The sequence below is a fragment of the Sinocyclocheilus grahami genome, unplaced genomic scaffold (assembly GCF_001515645.1).
Source record: "Sinocyclocheilus grahami isolate Dianchi unplaced genomic scaffold, SAMN03320097.WGS_v1.1 scaffold314.1, whole genome shotgun sequence".
Classification (NCBI taxonomy): Eukaryota; Metazoa; Chordata; class Actinopteri; order Cypriniformes; family Cyprinidae; genus Sinocyclocheilus; species Sinocyclocheilus grahami.
In genome coordinates this window covers 334138-357651 of record NW_015505493.1, presented here as the reverse complement: position 1 = coordinate 357651, position 23514 = coordinate 334138, and the positions used below count along the sequence as shown (strand labels likewise).

The following is a 23514-nucleotide window of genomic DNA, read 5'->3' as shown; positions in this document are numbered from 1 at the left end:
TTTTGGGAAAGTCATTTTCATTGTTTTCGCTGTGATGATTTCATTTAGTCTCGGACTTGAATCAGCCTGTTCCTTGAATCAGACTTCTGTCACTTGTAAAGACTTGACAATTAGCAAAAGAAGCGTTATTGTGTTTATGTATCCCATATAATAAAGCAAAGGGATTCTACAGAAAACAAGTTCAGTCCTCTTGCAGACTCACGTTGGAGATATAGTACCATGGAATGATACCAGCATTGATTATTAGCTTTCTCAAAAATTAAAAATATCCCCCAGTTCCAAAGAATACATGAAATGTTAATAGGAACGCACACCATCACTGTCCTTTCTGGCAGGGGGCTTATATACACAATCTGCAAGAAAGATGACTGGAAAGAAGAGATTTATGATCAGTGTTTTCCACTAATGTCCTCATGTATGTCAGACAGCTACAATGACGCTTAGCCAGGGCAAAGAGAGATGAATGGCATCTGCCGGAACGCCTGGTTTTTGCTGAGAATTGATCTTCAGACCGGAGGGTGACGTGGACTTGTCCCTTCCAAGAAGACATCGTTGCTGGAGAGCAGGGGCTGAGTAGCGGTGATGTGACTGCCGAATGAGTTTAGCCGCTGGACGTGAGAACCAGACTCCTCATGGGACCCCGGTGCTGCAGGCAATCTGGAGCTGAAGTTTAAGTAAATCTGAAGAGAAGAAAGGTAAAAATCTTGTTTAAAACACATGCATTCTTAAAAAAAGACTCTTTGTATTCTTGCTGGTTTAATATAGTTTTGAATATAATTTTATACAATTCTTTTTTTCAAATTCTTTTTTTTTAATACAAAAAGGAAAAGAAAAAACAACTGAAATTACTCTAAAAATGTCATGGGGTGTAACCATTAAAAAAACATTTTCCTTACACAATGAATACAGACTAATCATTAAAAAATATAAAAATTCAGGATAAATAATAATTCATAATATCTGTTTTTAAGGAGTCGCATCACACATGACATTTTAGAACCTCCTCTCTATGATATATATTTTTAATGTTTTATGTTTTTTAAACAAATATTAATGCAAATAATAAAGAACTTTTGAGATTAGATTTTTTTCTTAATTATGATTTCAAGACTCTCACATTTTTGATTTAATGCCCTTACAAAAAAATTAATTTTAATACAGAAATTAAAAACATGTTAATCATGTTTCAAATTACTGTATGTATGAATTGCATTTTTTTATGTTTTTCTTTTTTTTAATTAGATCTGAACCTAAAAAAAAAGAAAAGAACATCATGTCAGTCACCCTTCCATATGTTTTGAGAGCTAAAGAGGATAAAGGAAGACATACATGTTTGGTGCTGTCTGAGATTTGCTGTTCGATCTTCTCCACTATCTTGCCAAATGAAGGTCTCTTGAAGGGGTCAGCATCCCAGCATGAGTGCATGATCTCGTACCTGAAACACAACAACACGGCGGCGCTGGTGTTATTGGGAACACTGTTGTTAGGTGTGTACATGGTAAATGCTTGTCATGTTTTTTTCCCCACAGAAAGAAATGTTAACTAATTACAGCTTAGACTTACATTTCACTCGGGGCAAACTCCGGTGACTCCATCCGGTATCCTTCCTTGATCATCTTATAGAAATTAGAGTCCACAGGCATACCAGGGTAAGGACTACTCCCTACAGAAGCAGATTGTCAGTATTTGGAATAAAAACAGCATATCATACCAAGTCAATATAATTATGAGATAAATTTAACTCACCGAGAGAGAAGATCTCCCATAGCAGGATACCATAAGACCAGACGTCACTCTCAAAGGTGTACACGCACTCAAAGATGCTCTCGGGGGACATCCACTTCACCGGGAGACGAGCCTACACAGAGAACAGCCTCATTAAAAACATTCATTCCTTAACAACACAGGCAGAGCATGAAAGCACACAGTACAAACCACATTTCTTGACAGATTCAGACTGTGACTAACATAGAAATGACTTACAATCAAAACATGCATTTGGAATCCTCAATCATACAGTTTTGTTCTAGTTAGCAAGATGTAGATTTAAAGAATAAATATACAAAAAGAATACTGACACAAAGACTAGCAATACTATAGACCAAATTTGTCATGACTGTTTGCTGTTTTGGGCTTTTTTTTTTTTTTATCATTAAATCAGGATGCAAATGAAGTATCTGTAGTGGAAGCCAGAAATAACATTCTGTTCATTCTGCTTTTTGGCATTATGGTTTTAGTGCCATAGTCAGGGGCAGATTATGGTGGTCAGGGGCCCCTAGGCTGCTCTTTGTGTGAGGCCCCCCTCAATCATTATGCTTTACTGTAGAAATAAATTTAGTTCCATACATAGTCCACACGCAAATAGTAAGGTGATCTGGCACACACACACACACTGAGACAGCCAATCCTACAGTGTTTCCTCTACATTCCCAGTGTCCCCTCAGGATTTTGTGAGGCTGTGGTGGGTGAACATTGGTTCCTCTAGGGGGTTCCAGGGGTATGCTCCCCGTAAGAAAAATGTTGTTCATTTTAAATTTAAATGCATAAATCTGGTGCATTTTGAGAGCAGAATCAAGTGACTAGATCAATGGAGAAATATGTGCTCTTATAAACAATTTTGTGCTCTAGTAGTAATCTATTTATTGGTTGCATAGATGAGAATGTGATGATAGGGCACAATTTTCACTATATAAATTCTTATAAAAGCTACAAATGCTATTCTATCAAGAGCAGGGAGTGATCCTCATCTTTTGTTGTTTGATTATCATTTACGCCGACACTTAACTCAAGAGACGAGACGAGACATGAGATTAGGTTCACGAGAATGAGACCAGGCGAGATTTTACACATAATTTAAAAAAAAAATCTCAATGACCAAATACATGACATAACATAAATAGTCTGCTATAGATGTTAGTTATTTTAACTAATTATCTTGTAATAAATGTCATTTCAGTTCTACTTTCTGAGTATGAATTATCATATGCAGTAGCCTGAAAGGCAACAACACTCAAGCACTGTAAAAGTTTTTGACATAAACTCAACTGACTAGCTTCTCTCCTGTATGATTTCATGTGTCTCTTCAGACCTTAGAACTGTACATGAATTATGAGCTTTTAGAACGTTTGACCTCCTAACTGATCTCCTTTTCACAAATTGAACATAGAAATAAAAACAGCACAAAAAATATTTACAAAAAATAAACAACACAGTTCTTTCTTAGTCTTATTAAGTGCAAACAATAAGTGCAGCCATAATCAAAGTAGGCTACTCTCAATATTCAAAGTGCAAATAGAGACCAAATTTTTCAAGGGTGATACACAGCTATAGACATCTACACAACCTATTATAGCCTACATACTAATAACAGCCTAGATAGCCTAATTTGTGCCCTCAGGGAGTCAAGGAGTCGATCTCAAAACGCGGGATATAAAAATCGCTTTTGAATGTGTGTGCACGTTTTATTTTCGGTTTTGATTTAATGATAGCACGAACTCTCTGTGGTACTGAGCGTGCATTCTACAATATAAGACATTAATTTTATCGAACTCTCTGCAACACTTTAATGTTTTTGCTTTAATGTTTCTTATGGACCAATGAGGGTCTTTTTGTTCATGTTGAAGTTAATTTATAATAATAATAATAATAATAAAAATAGTCTGGTCAATCCGGGGGGCCCCTAGGCTGCAGCCTAGGCAAGCCTGTACGTTAATCCGCGCCTGAGGATAGTACAGTTACAGAACTAACAAGGAGTGAAGTGGGACAGCGAGAGGGAGGTGGGATCAGGAAAGGTCAAACTCAGGCCGCAACCATGCTACATGTCCACAAGGCTATAAGCTCTGACTGCTTTATGCAAATTCTTGAAATGAAATAAACTGTCTTATAATTGCAAAATTTATCCTATTCGTGACTTGTTTTGCATCAACCTCTTGCCAATGTGTGACATTTGGGTAATTCCAATCTGATACATGTCTCAACATGGAGAAAAGCTCTTGTATTATAAAGCGATCATTGTCATTTTGCATTTCCTTGCAGAAAGCTGTTGGAAAAAACAACATCCAACACACAGTATGCATTAAAAAGCATGTTTGATTGTCTATTTACTTAATTAGTTAACGACATGTAAAACCTAGTGGGAAAATATACAAATAAAATAAAGGTTAAAGTTATTTATGTTATGTAATGACAGCTAATACTTACATTGCCCTTAACAACATAGTTTGAGTCAGTAGTGATGTCCCGGGCTAGTCCAAAGTCACAGATCTTGGCCACCCGGCCTTGGGTGAGGAGAATGTTTCTGGCTGCCAGGTCTCTGTGAATACACTGCATAAACACAAATGCAAAACTACAGGTTAACATACTGTATACACACTAACAGATTACATATTAAAGCAAACCGGCCGCAGGAACGGACTACTTGTTTTTAGCGTGATATGAGCTAAAGAAGCTCAGGCTGTATTGCTGATTTAAAATATGTTATTGAAACGTAATCTTGACAGCTTTTGAGATTTTCGCCTTTCGCAATTTAAGTAGATAGAAGCTGTACTTGCATGCATGTAACCTGCATAGAAATGAGTGGCCTGGAGGCATTATCAAAATGACCACCGAGGGGACTGACTTGTCTTAAAGGGGTCCTATTATGCTTTTTCACTTTTTCAACTTTATTTAGTCTGTAATGTTGCTGTTTGAGCATAAAAAAGATCTGCAAAGTTACAAAGCTCAAAGTCCACTTCAAAAGGAGATATTTTATTTAACAAAAATCACTTTTCAAAAACTACAATGAATGACTCGTTTGGACTACAACACATATTTTCCGGGATTTGTGATATCACAAATACAGATGAATGGGACGAGACCTGGTTGAGCTGCACTAGAGAAGGCAACGAGTGTTATCACTATGTTGGAGACATGCTAGCTTTCCCAAGGCAGACGAACTTAGAGTGGTTACAATCATCCAGGTTTAAATCATGCTAAAATTGATTTGATTTTGACGCAATATTTACACTGAAGCTCGCAGCAGGTGGCTATGGTGAGGGGCATGACATTTCCCGACCAGGCGCCGAGTGCTGGCAATCACAACACACACCGGCCCAGCTAACCAGTCACAGCACATTTCATAATTCAGAAGGCGGGACTTCATTTGATACAGGAACTATTCGAGCCGCTCATGCCAGACATTGTAATAATGTAAAATATGCGAAAGATAATGTTTTTTTTTCGAACTACCTAGTATGAAAGCCTGTTCTAGTACACCCCCAAAACAAAATCAAGACTTTAAAGCTTTAAAGCTTTAAAGCTTTTGCTTAGAATTACTCTTATGTGTCAGGACTGTCAAAACTGTCAGATATTTACAACAATCGTGCCAATATTCAAAACCTCATTTGCAAAGAAGTGTTCTAAGTTAGCAGAGAGGTGCTAAAATGAATTCACTGACAGAAAACTCCCATGCCCGCTCAACAGAGTGACTAATTTAGTGTCTTTGTCCTAAACCGAATACTGGACCTGCTGACCAGGTGGAGAAATGTGATATTTCTCAGCATGATCCTCAATGACTGAGTGTGTGCATGTGCTTGATAACATGTATGCGTTCGTGTGTGACCTTGTGTAACCCGATCCTTGACTGGACAGAGGTAATGGAATGTGAGCCTGTGGCATTGTAGAGGAAGAGCGAGAAGATCTGCAGTATGGGATTACTGCAACCACTTGGAATATAAAACTCAGTATCCGTCAGAGAGACAGAACGCAAATAAATGAGAAAAACACTTACGTTCTTGGATGCCAGGAAATCCATCCCTTTGGCTACTTGGTAGGAGAAGCTAAGAAGATCCTCAGTGTCCAGAGTCATGCCATCTTCCTGCATAATCTCACTAACAGCATCTGAATCTCTGTATGAATCACCTAAATGGATGACAAATTTATTGAAGATGACGATGAAGACACAATGAGACAAAAAGCCAACAGACAAGAAGAGACACAAAAAGAAATGGAAAGGAGAATAGATGAGACAAGAAGACAACTGACAAGATGGACAAGACAAATTGAGACAGAAGAGACGAGATGAGAAGATAAGGGAAAAGAAGGCATGACGAGGTGAGACAAGCTGGGAAGAGATGAGAACAGTAAAGACAAGTCAGACAAGACTAGAAGAGAAGACAAAACAAGAAGAGATGAGATGAAATGAGAAGAGAAGGGTCGACATAAGAGAACAGATGAGAAGAGACAAGAAGATTTGAGAAGACAACAGACAAAAAGAGAAGAGACAACAAGAGAAAAATAAATGAGAAGAGACAAGACAATGAAAGACAAAAAAAAGAGATAAGACAAGAGACTGAAAAAAACAGAAGAGACAAGATGAGAAGATAAAAAAGAGAAGGCATGAGAAGAGGTGAAATGAGAAGAGATGAGACAAGAACAGGAAAAACAAAATGAGAAAAAAAGAGATGAGACAGAAGAGACAAGATAAGGAAAGAGAAGAGATGAGAACGGAAAGACAAGGACATGTGGTCAAGTATGGTGACCCATACTTGGAATTAGTGCTCTGGATTTAACCCATCCAAAGTGCACACACACACAGCAGTGAACACACACACAGTGAGTTAGGGGTTTGGTGCCCTTCTCAAGGGCACCTCAGTCGTGGTATTGAAGGTGGGAGAGAGAGCTGTACATTCACTCCCCCCACCTACAATCCCTGCTGGTATGAGACTCGAACCCACAACCTTTGGGTTACGAGTCCGACTCTCTAACCATTAGGCCATGACTTCCCCCAAGGAAGTCGTTCCCCACAAGGGCAGATGAGACTAGAAGAGAAGGCACACAACAAGAAGAGATGAGATGAAATTAGAAGAGGAGAGCCGGGATAAGAGAACAGATAAGAAGACATGAGAAGAAGACAAAAGAAAAGAAGAGAAGGACAAGACAATATGAGACAAAAAAGAGATAGGACGAGATGGGAAAAAACTGAAGACACAAGACGAGAAGATAAAGGGAAGGCATGAGAAGAGATGAGACAAGAAAGACAAAATGAGACAAAAGAGTTGAGATGAGACAGAAGAGACAAGATGAGAAGTTAAGGAAAGAGAAGGCATGAGAAGAGACGAGACAGGAACAGGAAAGACAAAATGAAACAAAACGAGATGAGATGAGGCAGAAGAGACAATATGAGAAGATAAGAAAAATTAAGGCATGAGAAGAGATGAGACCAGGTGAGATGAGAAGAGATAAGACAAGAACTGGAAAAAATTAGGTCAGACAAGATAAGAAGAGCAAACAAGACAAGATGAAACAAAAAGACTTTGGGTGACAAGAAGAGACAAGATGACAGCAAAAGAGATGATGACAACAGACAAGGCATTGATCCAACCTTTATTAAGTGATCTTCGGTTTTCAGAGGACAGAAGTCCCAATATAGAGGGCTTCATGGTCATGTATTCATGCCTGCTCTCACTGTAATTAAATACAAACTGGTTTTAGTGAACCCACAAGCACTTCACACTATCACACTTCACCAGTTGCACTGATCACACTTACTTTGGTTCTGGCTGCAGCATGACATTTCTATAGTAAGAGTCTTCTCCCAGAGTAGTGAAGTAGAAGGATTCTCTCCTTCTGCGCAGGAAGTTCAACAGGTCACCAAAACAGCAGTACTCCGTTATAACTAGAGTTGGACCTGTGCAACAGACCAGTCCAGTAATGAAGACCAAAACAATACACACAGAAAACCCTAGAAAAACAAAATCTAGCCTTAGCCTCTTACCTCCAATAGTGCAGGCCCCTAGCAGGTTGACAATGTTAATATGGTTGCCCAGATAACTAAGCACTTTCAGCTCTGACATCAGAGCCTCTTTCTCAGTGGCATGGGCACTTGCTGTAGGGCAAAACACCACAATAAATAAAAGCATAAATGAAACAGCAAAAAACAGAATGTTCCCCTAATGTTAGTGTACGGTTCCCCTTCGATTATTGCATTGGGAACCAATATTATAAAAAAATTTAGGAATGTTTTTTTTAGGTTTCACTGTTTAAAAAACATTAACTAACATTCTCAGAATGTTCTAGGAACCAATAAATTGTGGGGTACTGGAAATGTTTAACCTCCTTTCATCTCATCATGCAGGTTTGTGTCATTTCTGGTGTGTCTTTACACACAGCCTTATTTGCTTAAATAAATGTGCTGGTTAAACATGCCGTGGAGTTACTATTCTACTCATATTTCACAAGATTATGAATGTGTTTTATGTTGCTTTTCACTCACGTTTGAGCATCTTCACAGCTACGGTCATCACAGTGTCTGCTTTGGACATCCCATAAGCAGTGGCCTCTACCACCTTCCCAAATGCTCCAGATCCTAGAATTTTTCCTGGGAATGCAGAAAATCAACAACATCAATTTCACATTTCCCTCATACTGTTGTTTACAGTCAATGCGCCTGGAAACTGATCCAAAACCAGCTTTCAGCTTGAACATCGGCTTGTTTTTGAATCAAGGAGGTGTGGCTCGTGGGGAAGCGGGATATGCTAGATCCTGTTTGTTGACGGATATGGCTGTTCCTTTATGGGGAAGATATGATACTATGTCACAAGGTACCAGCTATCAAGTGTCCCAAACCGTGTAACAGCCAATGAAAAGAAGCAAGCTTTGTAAAATTCAAAAGGCCTTTATGTTTTCTCGTGCACTAAACCTTTCCAAACATAATGTTCAAACAAAGAATATTCCAATATGGAAAAATTATTTGGAATAGGATTTATGAAGTCCGACAAAGCAGACCGATTCAGGAACTTAACTCACCAAAACGCAGCTTATCTCTGGGAAACTCCCACTGGTGGTCGTATGGAAGCTGGGTGGGGTCAATATACACATAGCTATTTCCATGGATACCTTCTATGACTTTCCACTGTATTTGGTATTTAGGTTTCTGTTGGAGACAGAAAAAAAAGAGATGGGATAGGAGAAGAATAAACAATGAGCAATGTTTCCAGACAAGCAAAACAACCTTTTACATTATATCCAGTTACTGCAAGTTGTAGGTGCTCTCATAGACAAAAGCAAACAGAGCTCACTAATAAGAGTTTCGTGTAAATGGACATAAATTATTCAAACAACAATGTGAATGGTATTTTTATGTGTGTGTGTGTGTTGTATATATCACTGATTGCTCCCCTGTGCAACAAAACTGTGTGGTGAAACATCAGGTCTTATGACATAATAATTTCCTTGAGTGTGTACTGTTTCAAAGTTCCCCTGAAGTGTGGGAGGGATGCCAGGTGTGACAGGTAAATTGCATTGAGTATCACAATTAATATCAAATAACCAAAAACAAGTTGCGCTGGAATAACAATACAGGTTACAATATTTTATTGCTATAATAGAGTGAGAATTAAAACTGCTCAATTTTGTCTAATTAATGAATTACCTCAGTGAGTCAGTGTGCACTTCCTGTGCTGGAAGACAAACTATGAAATGAATGACACTTTACCTGCATGTACTTGTAGGACAGCACAATCAGGATGAGAATCAGGATAACAGCTGCAGCAACAAAACCGATGAGCAACGGTGTGAAGAGTTCATGAGGAACAGTGTTCTCTGTGAAGAGTAAAACAACATAGAGTTGCCATCAGAAACATGCAGAACATGTACTCTATCAACAGCAAACAAGAAATGTGCTCCTTTTGATCTAGGGATACACTAATGTTAATATTCTGGCCGATATGATCATTTTTCATGTTATGGTCGATAAACAATAAATGCCACTCAATAATCAATATTGTTTTGTTTAAAAAATATATAAATACAAATAATTAAATATATGGCAAATATGCCCAATATATATTATTATTATTATTAAATAATTATTTATTATAATTATGTATCCTGTTTTTTTATCAGTAATGTTCAAATGTTTGGGGTCAGTAAGATATATATATATTTTTTTTTTATTTGATCAAAAATACAGAAAAAACTGTTACAAATTAAACTGTAAAATAGCTGTTTTATATTTGAATATATTTTAAAATGTATGTGTTAAGCTTTTGATTACAATAAAACCCTGACATTAATTGATTTAGTTTAAGTGTTTTCCGTCTGTAACCTGCCTGGCTGGGAATCACTGCTCTAGACAGAGTGTTTGTGTGAACAAGGCATCGATGGATAATCAATACACATGGCTCATCCCTGAGGATCATTTCTGTTAGCACAGAAAACCACAGCAGATCTGATGCTATAGTCTTGGGACTTGAGTGAGTGTGCCAACTGAAATAAAAAATTATTACTGCACTCCGTATAGACACTAAAACAAAACCACAGTCTTTACCCTGCTGGAATGTCTAAAAACAATACATGAGCATTAAAGAACAACCAGTAATAATAAATAAGTGCCTCACAGTGGGGTTATGTCATAATTGCTTGTTTTTACTGAGGTGTGAATAATCCAGACTGATGCATTGAGGTCAAACTCTTTACTGCAGATTCACCGACTCACTTTTTTCACATTTTGAAAGTGTAGCTGTGTTGTTTTTGTAAGGTGTGTGTATGTGTTCATGTGTGGTGTGTTATTGTTTTTCTGTGTTGTTCTGAGCGGTGTAGTAAGCTCTTAAGCTATAAGAAGCTTTCTCTCCATTTCAAATCAAGAATGCAGACTCTGCAGGAAGTAATCCCTTGTAAACCTGCCACTGGCTTTCACAGTCCTCTTCTGCTCCCTCCCTCTGTCTCTCTCTCTTCCCATTTTTCCTCGTCCATCCATCTATCATCACACTGCATCCAAGCATACCATCAAGCCCTCCACAAATCAACATAAACCTTAACAACGGACATTTTTTTTTTGCATCTCGCTCAGCTGAGGATGAACAGCTTTAAAAGTCTAGCCTAGGGCTCATTGTCCCACTGCTTTTCCTGGACCTGCTACAGCCTAAAGCTTGAGAGTCTAAACAAGTTCCCACATCACCTAACAGGCTTTCCTGAGGCAGTGGATTCAATTCACGCTCTCAAAACCTCCAGTCCAACTCCTGATGGACTCTACAAAAAGGTCAATGTTCAACTATAGTTTTTTACTTAAGGCTAATTTAGTTGAGAACATCCAAAAAAGAGGCAATGTAGTCAACAACTTTTACAAAAACCCAATGAGGATAAAAAAGTGAATGTACCAGAAACAAAATAAACTGGATGTGGATGACCTTTTGTTAACCATTCTGTCCTTACCAATAATACCAGTACTAACTGCGGTGGAAAGCCCTGGTGTTTTGCAACAAACCCAAACGAAACCCCCCTAAACCGGGGAGATAATCCCCAACAGTTGGTAATGCTAGGTTTACAAAAGAAACAAGATTAGGGCTAAAACTCAGCACCTCTGTTTATATAATAGTCTGCTGTTATCTCGTCTTATCCAAAAAGTCTGCCTACACAGGGTTGAGCTGGAGCAGGAGTGGCGACCTGCAAGTTGGCAGCTGGTTGAGATTTTTTGTCAAAAAGATGCAGCCAGCAGAAAAAGCACAGCTGGAGCGAACGTGAGGAGATGTGTGTTTCCTCTTGTTTGGTTGTTTAACTATTCATGGGAAACTAGAAGCACCTGGGTTGAGGTCTCTGAGTCTCATTCCATTTCCTGGTTTTCTATGATGTGCAAAAGATGAATACTAAACATCGGAACAGTGATGACACAAGGTTGAGGTTCTTCATCTTTGTTGTAGGTGTACAGTACCATTTTGAAAATTGCACTATATCCTGCATTTTAAGATTTGTTTTTGAAGTCTCACCAGGGCTGCATCTATCTGATCAAAAATATAATAAAAACACTGATACAGTAAAATTTCATTACAATTTAAAAATAACTTTTGTCTGTTTTAATATATAACAGCAGCCATTAGTCTTCAGTGTCCCATGATCCTTCAGAAATCATTCTAATATGCTGACTTGGTGCTCAAGCAATATTTATTCTTATTACCAATGTTGAAAACAGTTGTGCTGCTTAATATTTTTAGTGAATAGTGTGATACATTTTTTTCAGGATTCTTTGATGAATAGAAAGTTTAAAAGAAAATAATTAATTTGAAATGTAATTTTTTTGTAATATTATAAATGTCTTGTAACTTTTGATCAATATAATGCATTCTTGCTGAATTAAAGTACCAATTAATAATAAAAAAAAAATCTTACTGACCCCAGTTTTTAAAATGGTAGTCTACATATATAATGGCAGACATTACTGTATTTGTTCCAATACACAAAATGCCTATAATTTACATATTAGTATCTCACTCCATAACTGCAAAACATGCATAAATGAACAAATAAATAAAAATGTTGCTACCCTGTGATCAGAAATGAAATATAATCTCTTTTAAAAACATACAACACATTGCTTTGACTGAAAGAACATGTAAGTGCATATATTGAGCAGTTGTCGTTCGTTGTTTCTTTATAACGTTTTCTGTGTTTCAGTGCACATCTATGATTTTGATGGCCCTAGAAATGGCTGACTCCTTGGCCAGTGCACTGACTACTTGAACTAGGGAGCGGATTGAGACAAAAACAAACAAGTCAACAAAATATTTTACTACTAGGACACCAAAGCAAAGACACACACCCAGACCTGTGACAAATGAGCACAGCCTATACACTGGGTCAGTACGTGGGCAAGGTTGATTTAATAGGCATGTGTAAGCAAAAGGCCAACAAAGAGACTGAATTCAAAAAATTGATCTCCTATATATTTAAGTAAAAAACACCTGTATGCCCTTACTCTCAGAAGTTGCATGAAGTCAGCCAATCATATTATAGCCTGCAGATGACGAAAGTGCTTTCCAGTCTTGTGAGAAATATGGACCAGAGGGTCAGCAAACAGACTGTAGGCGGTTTGTGGGCGGAGTCGTCTGAGGCTGAGACTTAGTAATTACTAACTAGTCTTCGGTCATTGTCTGAAGGGGAGTCTATGTATGTGTATGTATGCGTCTGTGAGTGCATATGATTTGGGAGGTTATTTGCTCACCGCTGATAGAGAAGAGAGTGTAAACGATTTCTCCATTGGCAGATGCCACGCATTCAAGGGTGGCGTAACTGTTCTTGGTGATGTTTAGTCGACTTTCCACTGTGCCTTTCCCAAAGGGAGGATTTGTCATGGTTACAGTGACAACATCCTCCTCCTCCTGAGTGGCATTCAGCGAATTGGAGCATCTGAGGAGGCATGCAACAAACTCATAAATAGTCTTGCATTTTTTCATGAACATGTACCATAAGGTGGTGAACTGTTTTAGAAACATTGCATAAAAGGAGCAATAAAAGAATTAATAAAAAATACAAAAAATAAGGTCTTTCATGCACATCTTAAGATATGTAAAACAATCTTTTGAAAAAAAGAAAGCTGATAACCATAATGGGCCAGACAAAGGCAAAGTGCATCAACAAATACTTTCATAGCCTTAAAAGCAGTATTTTAGTATTATTTATGTAGTATTAAAGTTTTTATTAATATTGTAAATTAGCTTTTATTTTTATATTTTCAGTTTTCATTTTAGTTTAATTCTTAATAATTTTGCTTCTCATTTGCTTCTGTCTTTTTTTTTATTAATTTTTGGTTTTATTTAAATAATACTGTTTTGGCTTGATTTATTTTTTATTTCAATGTATTTTATTTTAGAATTAAAAACTCAACTTATTTTAATTCTAACGTATTTTAACTTAATTTATTTTTTACTTATTTCAGTTACTAGCCAAGGCAACATTTCTAATTTGTATTGTTTAGTACATAATGTTTAGTGCAAGTTTTTCATTTAACAAACATTTATTTGTTTGCTTGATTATTTTCATCTAATAATTATTTTAGCCTCATTTCAATTAATACAATTTTTTCATAGTTTTAGTTAATGATAATAACTCTGCTTTACAGTCAAAATGGATTGCCCTTTGAAACCCATTTTACTTCCCAGGAACAGCAGATTATTACATTTTGATGTAAGAATATGAAACCCAACATTTTTTCTTTGGAATAAAATGCACCAATGAATTTTTTATGATAAGGCCAGGAATGTAAGAGGTAATTTTTATTTCATGCAGACATTAAAATCAAATGTTAAGCACCACTGCGTATCAATAATATGATAAGGATGTGATAAGCATCTCTCACTGCATTCAGGGGCTATGGCAGATTTTTACTGATGTGTGTAAAAATAGCTTATTGCTTAAGAAAGCAAAAAAATAGGCAGCAAAATGACAGACCTCAAGGGCTCTTTTATTTAATTAAAAACATCAGAGTGGAATGTACTGCCATCAAGTGCTTTGATTTATTTGTTTCTCCAAATGTTTTCTCACTCTTCTCTTAAAATTAAGTTGAGTGCTACTGAGTTGAGTTCAAAGTTAGTTTTGGATATAAAGCCAGAAAAAATTATCTCAACTGGTTTACATTCCTTGTTCCGTCTTTTTATTACTGAGCGATATCTTTAATTACATTGTTTAACATGGTGGAAACTTCTCAACAATGGAATGTCTGTTCGGTGAGAAAACCATCAAACCGTTGACAGACAAAGCGAGCAACGCACGAACAAGATCAACACATAGCACTACATGTTTACATGCTCAAATTGAAGCAAGGCATGTTATCCTGATCGGATTTGATCATCATGAGGAATTGATTGGATAAGCTTGTGACTAAGTCTATGCTAAGGCGTTCTGTCAACACCCTATTCAAGAATAAACAGCCCAATGGAAGCAGCTTGTTCTAATGTCACATGACTGATAGTAGCCTAGCCAATCGCTTTTGTGATGTCACAATCATGACAGAGTCAAATTGCTTATCCCTATTAATAATAGGCTAAAGCCTTGTTGTCCAATCATCAAACATCAAGTTAGCGGTTAGTGGCTAATCCATGCTGCGTCACAATGTACCCTCAGAGAGGCTAATACGTTAACACTGCTCAAGGGATATGCCGCTAATATTTGAAAGCAACTTTTGGAGCCCATTGTATGTAGCTGTGGATGTATTTGAAACAAACAAAACTGAAGAAAGACAGTATGCATACCTTGAATGGGGCTGGTCGCAGTAATACCACTTAATCTGAGGAGTAGGGTAACCTTCAGCCACACAGCGCACCTGTCCATCAATCGGCCCGTCATGGGACACAATCTGTGGTTTACCTAACAGCAAAGATTGGTACAGGGTCAGTTTTACAATCTTGGTTAGTGGGATGGATGTCTGTACAGCTGTCTTGTTTGAAATTACTTGTTATTATTTTAAAATATGACTTAAGTCGCATTAAAATGGCAGATATGAAACATTTTTGTCATTTAAAATGTGACCTGTTTGGGGAGTAAATCTTTTTGTAACTGGTGATCAATAATTGACTTGGCAAAATGACTTGGCAAATGTCTTATTTGCAGTCTTGAAGGCCAGTGCTTTCTTATCTGTTTTTACACAGCTTCTACTATTGTTAGTGGGCTTTAAGCCAGGGTCTTACACAGACAATCGAGTTCTTTTATCCAGCAAAATGCTCAAGAAATGTGAATGATCCCTTTTGAACCACAATACACACAAAACTCATATATCACATAGATTCTATGCTTTTTCTAGCAAGTGGAAAAGCCAAATATTTGCCATTTGCATTAAATGTTTTCACTCACTTATGACATGGACTTCGAACGATTGATGGACAGTTGTGTCTCGGTTTGAGCATGAAAAGATGTAAACGCCGCTTTCTAACACCTTGAGACGCACTAGCTTCAGCTCGCTGGTGTAACTGTTGAATGAAGAAGAAAAAAAACATGAATAACCTAAACCTGAAGTATCTTTCAGTGGTGTGAATAAATGGAAAAAATGTGGAGTTTGCGCTGATTTTAAAATTCTGGCTGATACTGATAATTCTATTGTATTTTCTTTAAAAGAATTATATATAAAAAACACGAAAAATGCCACAATTTAAATGCGACAAGTGAATTTAGGCTTTATATAAACATTAAATAACACAATACAAAAAAATGGATATTGAGAGATTTACTAAAGATTACATTTAATAGTGTTTCTAAATTAATAGTATTTTAAAGATGAACTTTAAGTGAGCATAAACAGTAAATGAGCTAACACAATTAAATAAACAATATTGATAAATATATCCAATAAATACCAATATGATACTGATATATGGTGCATCCCTAGCAATTACTACATAGGAAAAACAAGAATTGTTTGTAGCAATGTAACAAAATCATACCTATTCCCATGTGAGCGACTGGTAATGACATGATCAGTAGTGTTGGTGAGTTTTACACCACTGTAGCTCCAGGAAAATGTATGAGGTTTCGGGTAAGCATCCATTACCACACGCAGGGACAGACTTTCTCCAGCCCGCACTCTCTTAGTGCTGTTATTCACACTTCTTAGGATAATGAAGCCTTTATCTGCACACAGAAATGCATAAAACTTTGTTTTATTCTTTTGAGACTATTAAACTGAGACTAAATAGTCATATGATTATTGAAATAAATTTGTGAAACAAGACCCACCATAGATTTCGACCCAGACTGTCTTTGTACTCGTCCCTCTTTCATTCCTGGCCTCGCAGTTGTAACTCCCTGCATCCTGCTTGGTCACAGACCCCAGATTTAGGGTGGCATTCCTCAGGTGAGAAATGGGTTTGGTCAGGATATTTGAGAACTGCTGCACTGAAGGTTGCTTGGCACATGCAAAAGGAAAACAGGACCAAAGCTTATTGGGTAAAATGTCTGTGGTTGTCTTTATGTGTAGGTGTGCCTGTTTTTATAATCTTTATATAAAACAAAGTGTGCCATTCATCTCTCAAATCCCAATCTCTGATGCCAGTGGAGTCTTAAACTGAAGATCTGTTTACATAGGTTGTGTTCTCACAGCACAAGTTTGCCAAAAATACAGCTGTGAGTGCTGAAAATTTAAGAGAGCGAGTTCAGTTATAAAATTCGGTAGACTTGCGTTAATAACTGAACTGTGTTTGAACAATCAAGATTGAGATAAATACAGAATTATACAATTACAATTTGCAATTCTGCATCATGTTTGCTTTCTCAATTCCAAGCTAAATTCGAAATTCGAAACTTAAGCTCTCAATTCACTTCTGAATGACACACAACCCTGCTGACAACTGTATTCTGCTGCTGTGTATACAGTACATGAACATATAGAATTTGAGGAGCACCTCAAACCACACAAGATCAAATTAGCCTCTGGGCATAATATCAAGTACAAACAACGTTTAAATGATCTTTTTCAGTCTACAAACACTAAATTTATTATGGGTACACATTACCACATTAAGGCTAACTGGGACGTGCACTCATACTATAAATCTGCTTTTGTAAACATTGGCTCTACTCCACTGAGATGGTTGGTGTGTTTGATAAAGCCTGCAGTATGTACAGTATATATGTGCTCAGGTAGTTTATGAGAGTGCTCTTACCACTCCTTGAGGAGCCTTCCACCTGATTGTGATGTCGCTGTTGACATTTGAGGTGTTGCAGGATAGGGAGAGCACTTCCCCCTGGATGAGCAGCACTCTCTGAGGCTGACCCAGTGTGATCACAGGAGGTGCGTCTGGAACTAAAAGCAAAGAAGCATGATGCATTATATCAATGGGGAAGTGTGGGAAAGAAAGAGCAAGCTACAGTGGGGTAACACAGACATGTGTGTGTCTGGTGTCTGTCTAGCGATATTTGGGGCTGGCAATTGATGCCATTTTTTAATCAAATGAATTACATGATCTAGTGATTAATTAATCGGTTTAATCTCAATGAATTGCAAACATCAATATTTTAAATACCTCAAAATAAAAACATTGCTAAAAGTTGCTTTAGAAGTCTACACAGTACCATTCAAAAGTTAGAGGGTGGTAAGATTATGTAATGTTTTGAAATCATTTTTTATGCTCAACAAGGCTGTATTTATTTGATCAAAATACAGTAAAACAGAAATATTATAAAATAGTATTACACTTTAAAATAACTGTTTTCTATTTTAGTATATTTTAAAATGTAATCTATTCCTGAGATGGGAAAGCTGAATTTTCAGCATCATTATTATATAGTCTTCAGTGTCACATGATCCTTCAGAAATTATTCTAACATGCTGATTTGCTGCTCAAGAAACATTTCTTATTATCATCAATATTGAAATCAGTTTTGCTGCTAAATATTTTTGTGGAAACATCTTATTGACGCCAAACTTTGAATGGTAATGTATATTTCTCATCTGCTTTGAATTCAAAAACACATTCAATGGCTCCTTACTCATTATTTGCTGCCTTATCCTGGTAAGATAGTATTTCAAGCTTAAATAATTATTTTGCCGTTTTTTTATTGTTTTATAGGTTTTTTTAAATTAACAGTCCTAATATTCATGTCTCTCCTTTTCTTTCTCACCGAGGCGGACATTGAGTTGATATAGTCCGGATTTAACTGTGTTGCCTTCCAGAGTCCCGACACAGACGTAACATCCCTCAAAGTCCTTCCTGACATCTTCCAACGTTATGCCCGTCTCAATACTGGAGGAATATCGGAGGGTGTTGGGCAGGGGCTGTCCGTCACATTTTTGCAGGTGCAAGTCTGTCATACGTGGGTCTGTGGCCAAGCATGGGAGCGTGGTCGTTTCTCCTTCTCCCACAACAAAGTCAAACATGATGTTCCTCCTGAAGGGATTTTCAGGATCTGCTGAGAGGAAGGCTAAATCAAAAACCAATGAAACACAACCAAGGGAGCTTAGATCATGACATTACAGCTCAGAGAAAGAGAGAGAGTGTCACAAAAAGACTGAAAGTGAAAAACTACCCTCCATCATACCTAATACACAAATACAAATAGCCCACATCTACAGTGCTCACATTAGTAAATTTAGTGTCAACTGCCAAAAATGCCAAGGATCAATTTGAAGAGTTTAATACTGGGATTATAAGAACATGCTTGAAATAACACATTACACAGATGTATAAATAAAGGTCATGCAGGTGACTAGTGAATACAGAGAGCTGATTGTAGGTATTTGGGGCATCTGTTGACACCCATAGTGTCTTTTTGGCACAAAAATGGAACCACACAGGAAGATGAGAGATGCTGGAGAGTATGATCATAGAAAGAGAGGGAGAGCGAGAGAGAAAGACAGACATAAACATAAAGCACGAAAAGTGTTAGAAAGTGCACATGGTGCAGACATACTTTCTCTACTAGTATACTGTTGCTAACATGCTTGTACAAACCTAGCACATATAAAACATACTGCAGCTGCACTCATATACAGACAAGATAGACACTAAGACACAAAGGAGGGTTGAAGAATTCTTTAAATACTGCCCTACAGATTTGCCACTCAACCCAGACATTATTACACCAAATTAAAATCCTGACTCACAAATGCAAAAGGCTGACTTACCTTTTACATACACATAGATGGAGCTTTTTTCACCAGATGCCTCCTCTCGGCAGGAATATTTGCCCATGTGTTGTGGGCCTGCTTTGCTCACTTTAAGAACTGTCACTTGACCCTGTCTTTGTTCCTTAAGGATTCGTGTGGGGCGGTCTTCTCGCAGCCAGCGCACTGAACTGTCACTCTGACAATGCAAGCTGAAGTCGTCGTTCAGTGGCACTATGAGTTGGGGTCCTTCGGGGGTGATAGTGGGCCTGGACCTGGCTGAGAGGAAACAAGTAAGTGAACATGGTGCACAAGTGGAAGATAAAATAGTTTAACATTTGATAAACATACAAGAGAGGAGATTATTAAGAGTTAACGTGAGAATTGCGAGAAAGAGTCAATGTACATCTGCCAAATTTGTCAAATGCATTTGACTTGCTAGAACACCACGGTACTGGTTTTGAATAATAGAAGAACCAACACTGATATACAGAATAGACCAAGCGCATACGCATATATTCACACACACAATTCAAAGACCTCTCAGGTTGCATAAATGACAGTTAAGGGTGAGAAATAGTTTCACAACTCAACAAATTAAAAAAAATAAAAAACTAAGCCTTCCGAGTTCCTCTAATAGCAATTTCTTTAGAAATGGCAATTTGATGTCAGACAACTCTAAATGAGTTCTTAAAAAGATGAATGCCCCCTTCTCAGTTGTGTTAGATTCTATTGAATTATAGCATCCTTCTCCATTCAAAGTGCTGCATTGCCTTAACCCTTAAAGGCAAAAGATTAGAGTTTTAATCTAACAAAAGAGCATTTATCCTCCCCCTCCCCACATGACTGGGTGAATGGTAAAAATAAGTGAAGAAAACAAACAAAAAAAAAGTATTAAAACTGACTAAATGTATGTAGCATAACAGTAAAACTTCAGCTGATTATATAGGCCTAAATTATTTGATCTACCATACATACAGTACATCTGTGTTAATTTTGGATATACTATTAAATATTAAAGATAAAAGCAGCAAGGTAAACAGTGAGCAAAGGGCAAAAGGGCAAGTAAACATCTGTTTGGCAGGTAAAGGATTGCATGGATACATAACGATTATGTAGTAGCAATAATGTCTACTCTGGTAAATACTGTTGTAATCTGTCATTGCTTTCTGCATTTAGCTTTGATGGATTGAGGCAATTATGGCCCTTAAATTAACACTGAGAAAGTGGGAGCAAATTAAGTGTAAAGGAAAATCTTTTTAAAAGGAAAAATGTGTGAATGGTAACGTCTTTGAAATGTGTTCAATAAAGTCTAAGCCTAAATCCAATACTATTTTAATTACAAGAATCATTTTTTTAGTTTCTGAGAATGTGGGAGACAGGGGGTTGGGGTATGCACTGGCTTCCATAGTTGCTTCAGGCTAAAATGAGATAAACTGTGGTTTAGTCTAATGAGTAGCTCGCCTCATTGCAAACTGTCACTTTATGCCAAGAAAACGGCATCTGCAAAGTCAGGTGTCCTTCCAGAGAAAATCCTAACATAACAAGCGTTCATATTTACTCGTCCTCTCCAGGGCTCTAAACATTATCAGCGACAAAAGAACAAATAAGAAACACTGTCTGAATGAGAGAAAGGCCTTCACAGAAACGCAACGAGACCAGTATTGGTCATGCACACACATAGCCCAGCACCTCTCGGTTTCTCTGGTAAATATTTAAACCACACAGAGAAAGATTTTATCTAAATTACACCATTACGACAACATTATGAGCCGTTGAACAGAGATGATGTAAGGGAACAAGGGATGCAAGATGATTAATGTTTGCACCAAGATGGAAATTGAACCCCATTCAGCCTGTTTTCCCAAATTTTCGTTTTCTCCAATCTCCTTTTTTAAAATAGCATAGGCTACTCGCAATTTTTTTTTAACTCTTTTTGAAAAATATGAACTGTGTATTTTGTAACTTGTGATTCCACCGTCAGCCACTAGGGGTATCCGCCTGAAGACAGCAGCACCTTCCTACCATACACCCACTAGAAAGCTGACTTCTAGACATAATTACGATCATTCTAACTGTGCATATCAGAGCTCTCTAAAATGAATAGGGCTATTTCCATGTAAACGATTTTCTCACGGCTGTTATCTGAAAACCCGTATCGTTATGTGTTAGAAGGAACCCGATGCAAAATAGTCAATCAATTTGAGCGCTGAAGCCCTCTGGCGTTACAAAGCTGATCATCAGATTCACGACACCACACCAAAGCTGCATGTGTTTAGTTGCCCACCCTCACTCTAAACGTGATCTTTGAAATGGTTTATAAAAAGGCCTGGGTTACCATAACCGGGTTTCTTAAGCCAACCCCATATCTCCGAACACAGTGACACATGCATGGAATCTAAATGATGGAACGAAATAGATTTTCCCCAAAAAACGAAACATATTATCCTTTTTTGGGAAACTTAAATTCACCACATAATAATAATAATCTTTAATATAGCAAATGAAACTGTAAGACAAGTGACATCTTTGTTTCCAAGCACGTTACACAAGGATAAATGTCTGAACACGTGATACGCAATGGTCAGTTAACAGATGCAGTCCAGCTAATGACTCGCCCCTCATCTTTTAGAACATCCATAAGGGCTTATCTGAGCACTACAAAAGACCATCTGACATGTCCTTGAGGTGCCAGCAAACGCAGGGAAAAAGTCAGGTTGCAGCATGCAAAACAACTTCCTCTGGCTTTTAGGAAATTACATGGAATTGCCGAGCGTTAACATGCAGCCTAACTGCCCATGCTGATAGGATAATAATAGAAAAACAATTGCAAACGCAAACTCATATTAAGGCAATAAAAATGGCATGTTCCAACAAAGTTGGACCATTTCAGTACCCTCGTAGCCTATCTCTGACAAATTCTTTAGGTTGTTCCATGGAGCTCAATTTGTTTAGTGCCCAATCTTACAGATTTCTATCACATTGTTGTTGCTAGGCTAATTTATGCGTGAGGTCCTTAATCAAGCGTTAAAAGGTGTTTGACGTACGTTACTGATTCTATCGTAAAGTTCTCAAGCTGCGCACTGTTGTTATGGATGCCTCCTCAGATTAACGCGCTGCAACTGAAATTGTGATTCTTTCTGGTTACGAAAACAAGATGCTTTAGCAATTTTGTAACTAAATCTGTTTAATATATTCTGTAAAACCCGCAAAATTCGTTTCGAAACATTTTGGGGGGTTCAATCCGGGAGAGTCAACCCCGTCTCCCCATTATATCCTAACTCTATAAAGTCAATCATATCAGTCAAGTGCGTTTTTAACCATCCATACTCTTTCCATCAGGTCTCTCACTAATTCTATCTAAAGCTTCGTATTCCTCCACTTGTTGCGGAGACAGGCACTCGCCAGTCTGAGTGATAAATAATTGAGAGCAGCGCGCGAGATCGGCTTTACATTCTCACCTGCGGCGCTCCGGATCGATATCTTGTTTCAATGATAGGTTCCTGTAACCGCTTAAATTGCTGGTATGAGCCTCCGCGCGGTAAGTGAAGAGGATATGATTCGCTGGGATTATCAGTGGAAATTCTGCTGCATTAGGATACTTTATTTCGTGGAGTTCCGACCTGACAGAACGTACCCCGAAGCGCGAAAGCTCCTTATGGAGAGCTTCATTATGTGGAAAATTAAGAGAACACGCATGGAGTCGTCTAATGTTAACAGCCAAACTCTGCTTCTATAAAGAGCCTGCATAAATCTAGAGTAGTTCAAAGTAAGAAGCAACAGGCAGGCCACACACATTATTCCCTAAAGGCACTCCGTTTTGTTTTGAGTAATACATAAAGAATAATTAAACAACCCCACTGCCTGTCATCTATAGGTGCATAGCTACAGCAAGTGCAGTACATCCCTACACCTCAATGAAAAACTTTCTGGAATCTTTCCTCTAAGCACAGTGAGACCATGAAAGGACCAATACATTATAATAGTCGCCCTACCTGGTTGGACGATTAACTGCAACAAAACAGTAAACAGAACGCAGTGATATTCCATTGTTATAATTCCATCTAGCTCATGTGTGTTAGTCTGGGAGCTCGATAATACCGCGGAACGGTCGCCAGCGGAGCGATCACTCCCGTCTTAAAGGGCCAGCGTTGTTTTCTACCCTGTACTCT

General features: G+C 37.7%; 1 protein-coding gene across 3 annotated transcripts; it reads right to left on the bottom strand.

Moving 5' to 3' along the window:
- Positions 1-23514, bottom strand: kita (KIT proto-oncogene, receptor tyrosine kinase a). 3 transcript variants are annotated; one of them, XM_016294259.1, is made up of 21 exons: positions 23338-23514; positions 19364-19621; positions 18361-18660; positions 17403-17542; positions 16477-16645; positions 16185-16371; positions 15598-15713; positions 15000-15114; positions 12974-13158; positions 9473-9579; positions 8785-8911; positions 8252-8356; positions 7754-7864; positions 7528-7666; positions 7361-7443; positions 5768-5898; positions 4201-4323; positions 1747-1858; positions 1564-1663; positions 1330-1435; positions 1-680 (listed from the first exon to the last, which is right to left on the bottom strand). In XM_016294259.1, exons 1-21 carry the CDS (start codon positions 23390-23392, stop codon positions 507-509), a joined length of 2943 nt encoding a protein of 980 aa, XP_016149745.1. In that variant the 5' UTR covers positions 23393-23514; the 3' UTR covers positions 1-506. The 3 variants fall into 3 exon arrangements, with proteins under 3 accessions (XP_016149745.1, XP_016149746.1, XP_016149747.1); XM_016294260.1 differs by having other exon boundaries at positions 18361-18648; XM_016294261.1 differs by having other exon boundaries at positions 18361-18645.

Bases quoted from the DNA above. Each gene is read 5' to 3' on its own strand.
- kita (XM_016294259.1), bottom strand. From the start codon at position 23,392: ATGGAATATCACTGCGTTCTGTTTACTGTTTTGTTGCAGTTAATCGTC. The intron at 19,622-23,337 runs GTAGGGCGACTA...GTTTCCTCTCAG, and splicing joins GCAGTTAATCGTCCAACCAG to CCAGGTCCAGGCCCACTATC. The intron at 681-1,329 runs GTATGTCTTCCT...TCTTCTCTTCAG, and splicing joins TCTCAGACAGCACCAAACAT to ATTTACTTAAACTTCAGCTC.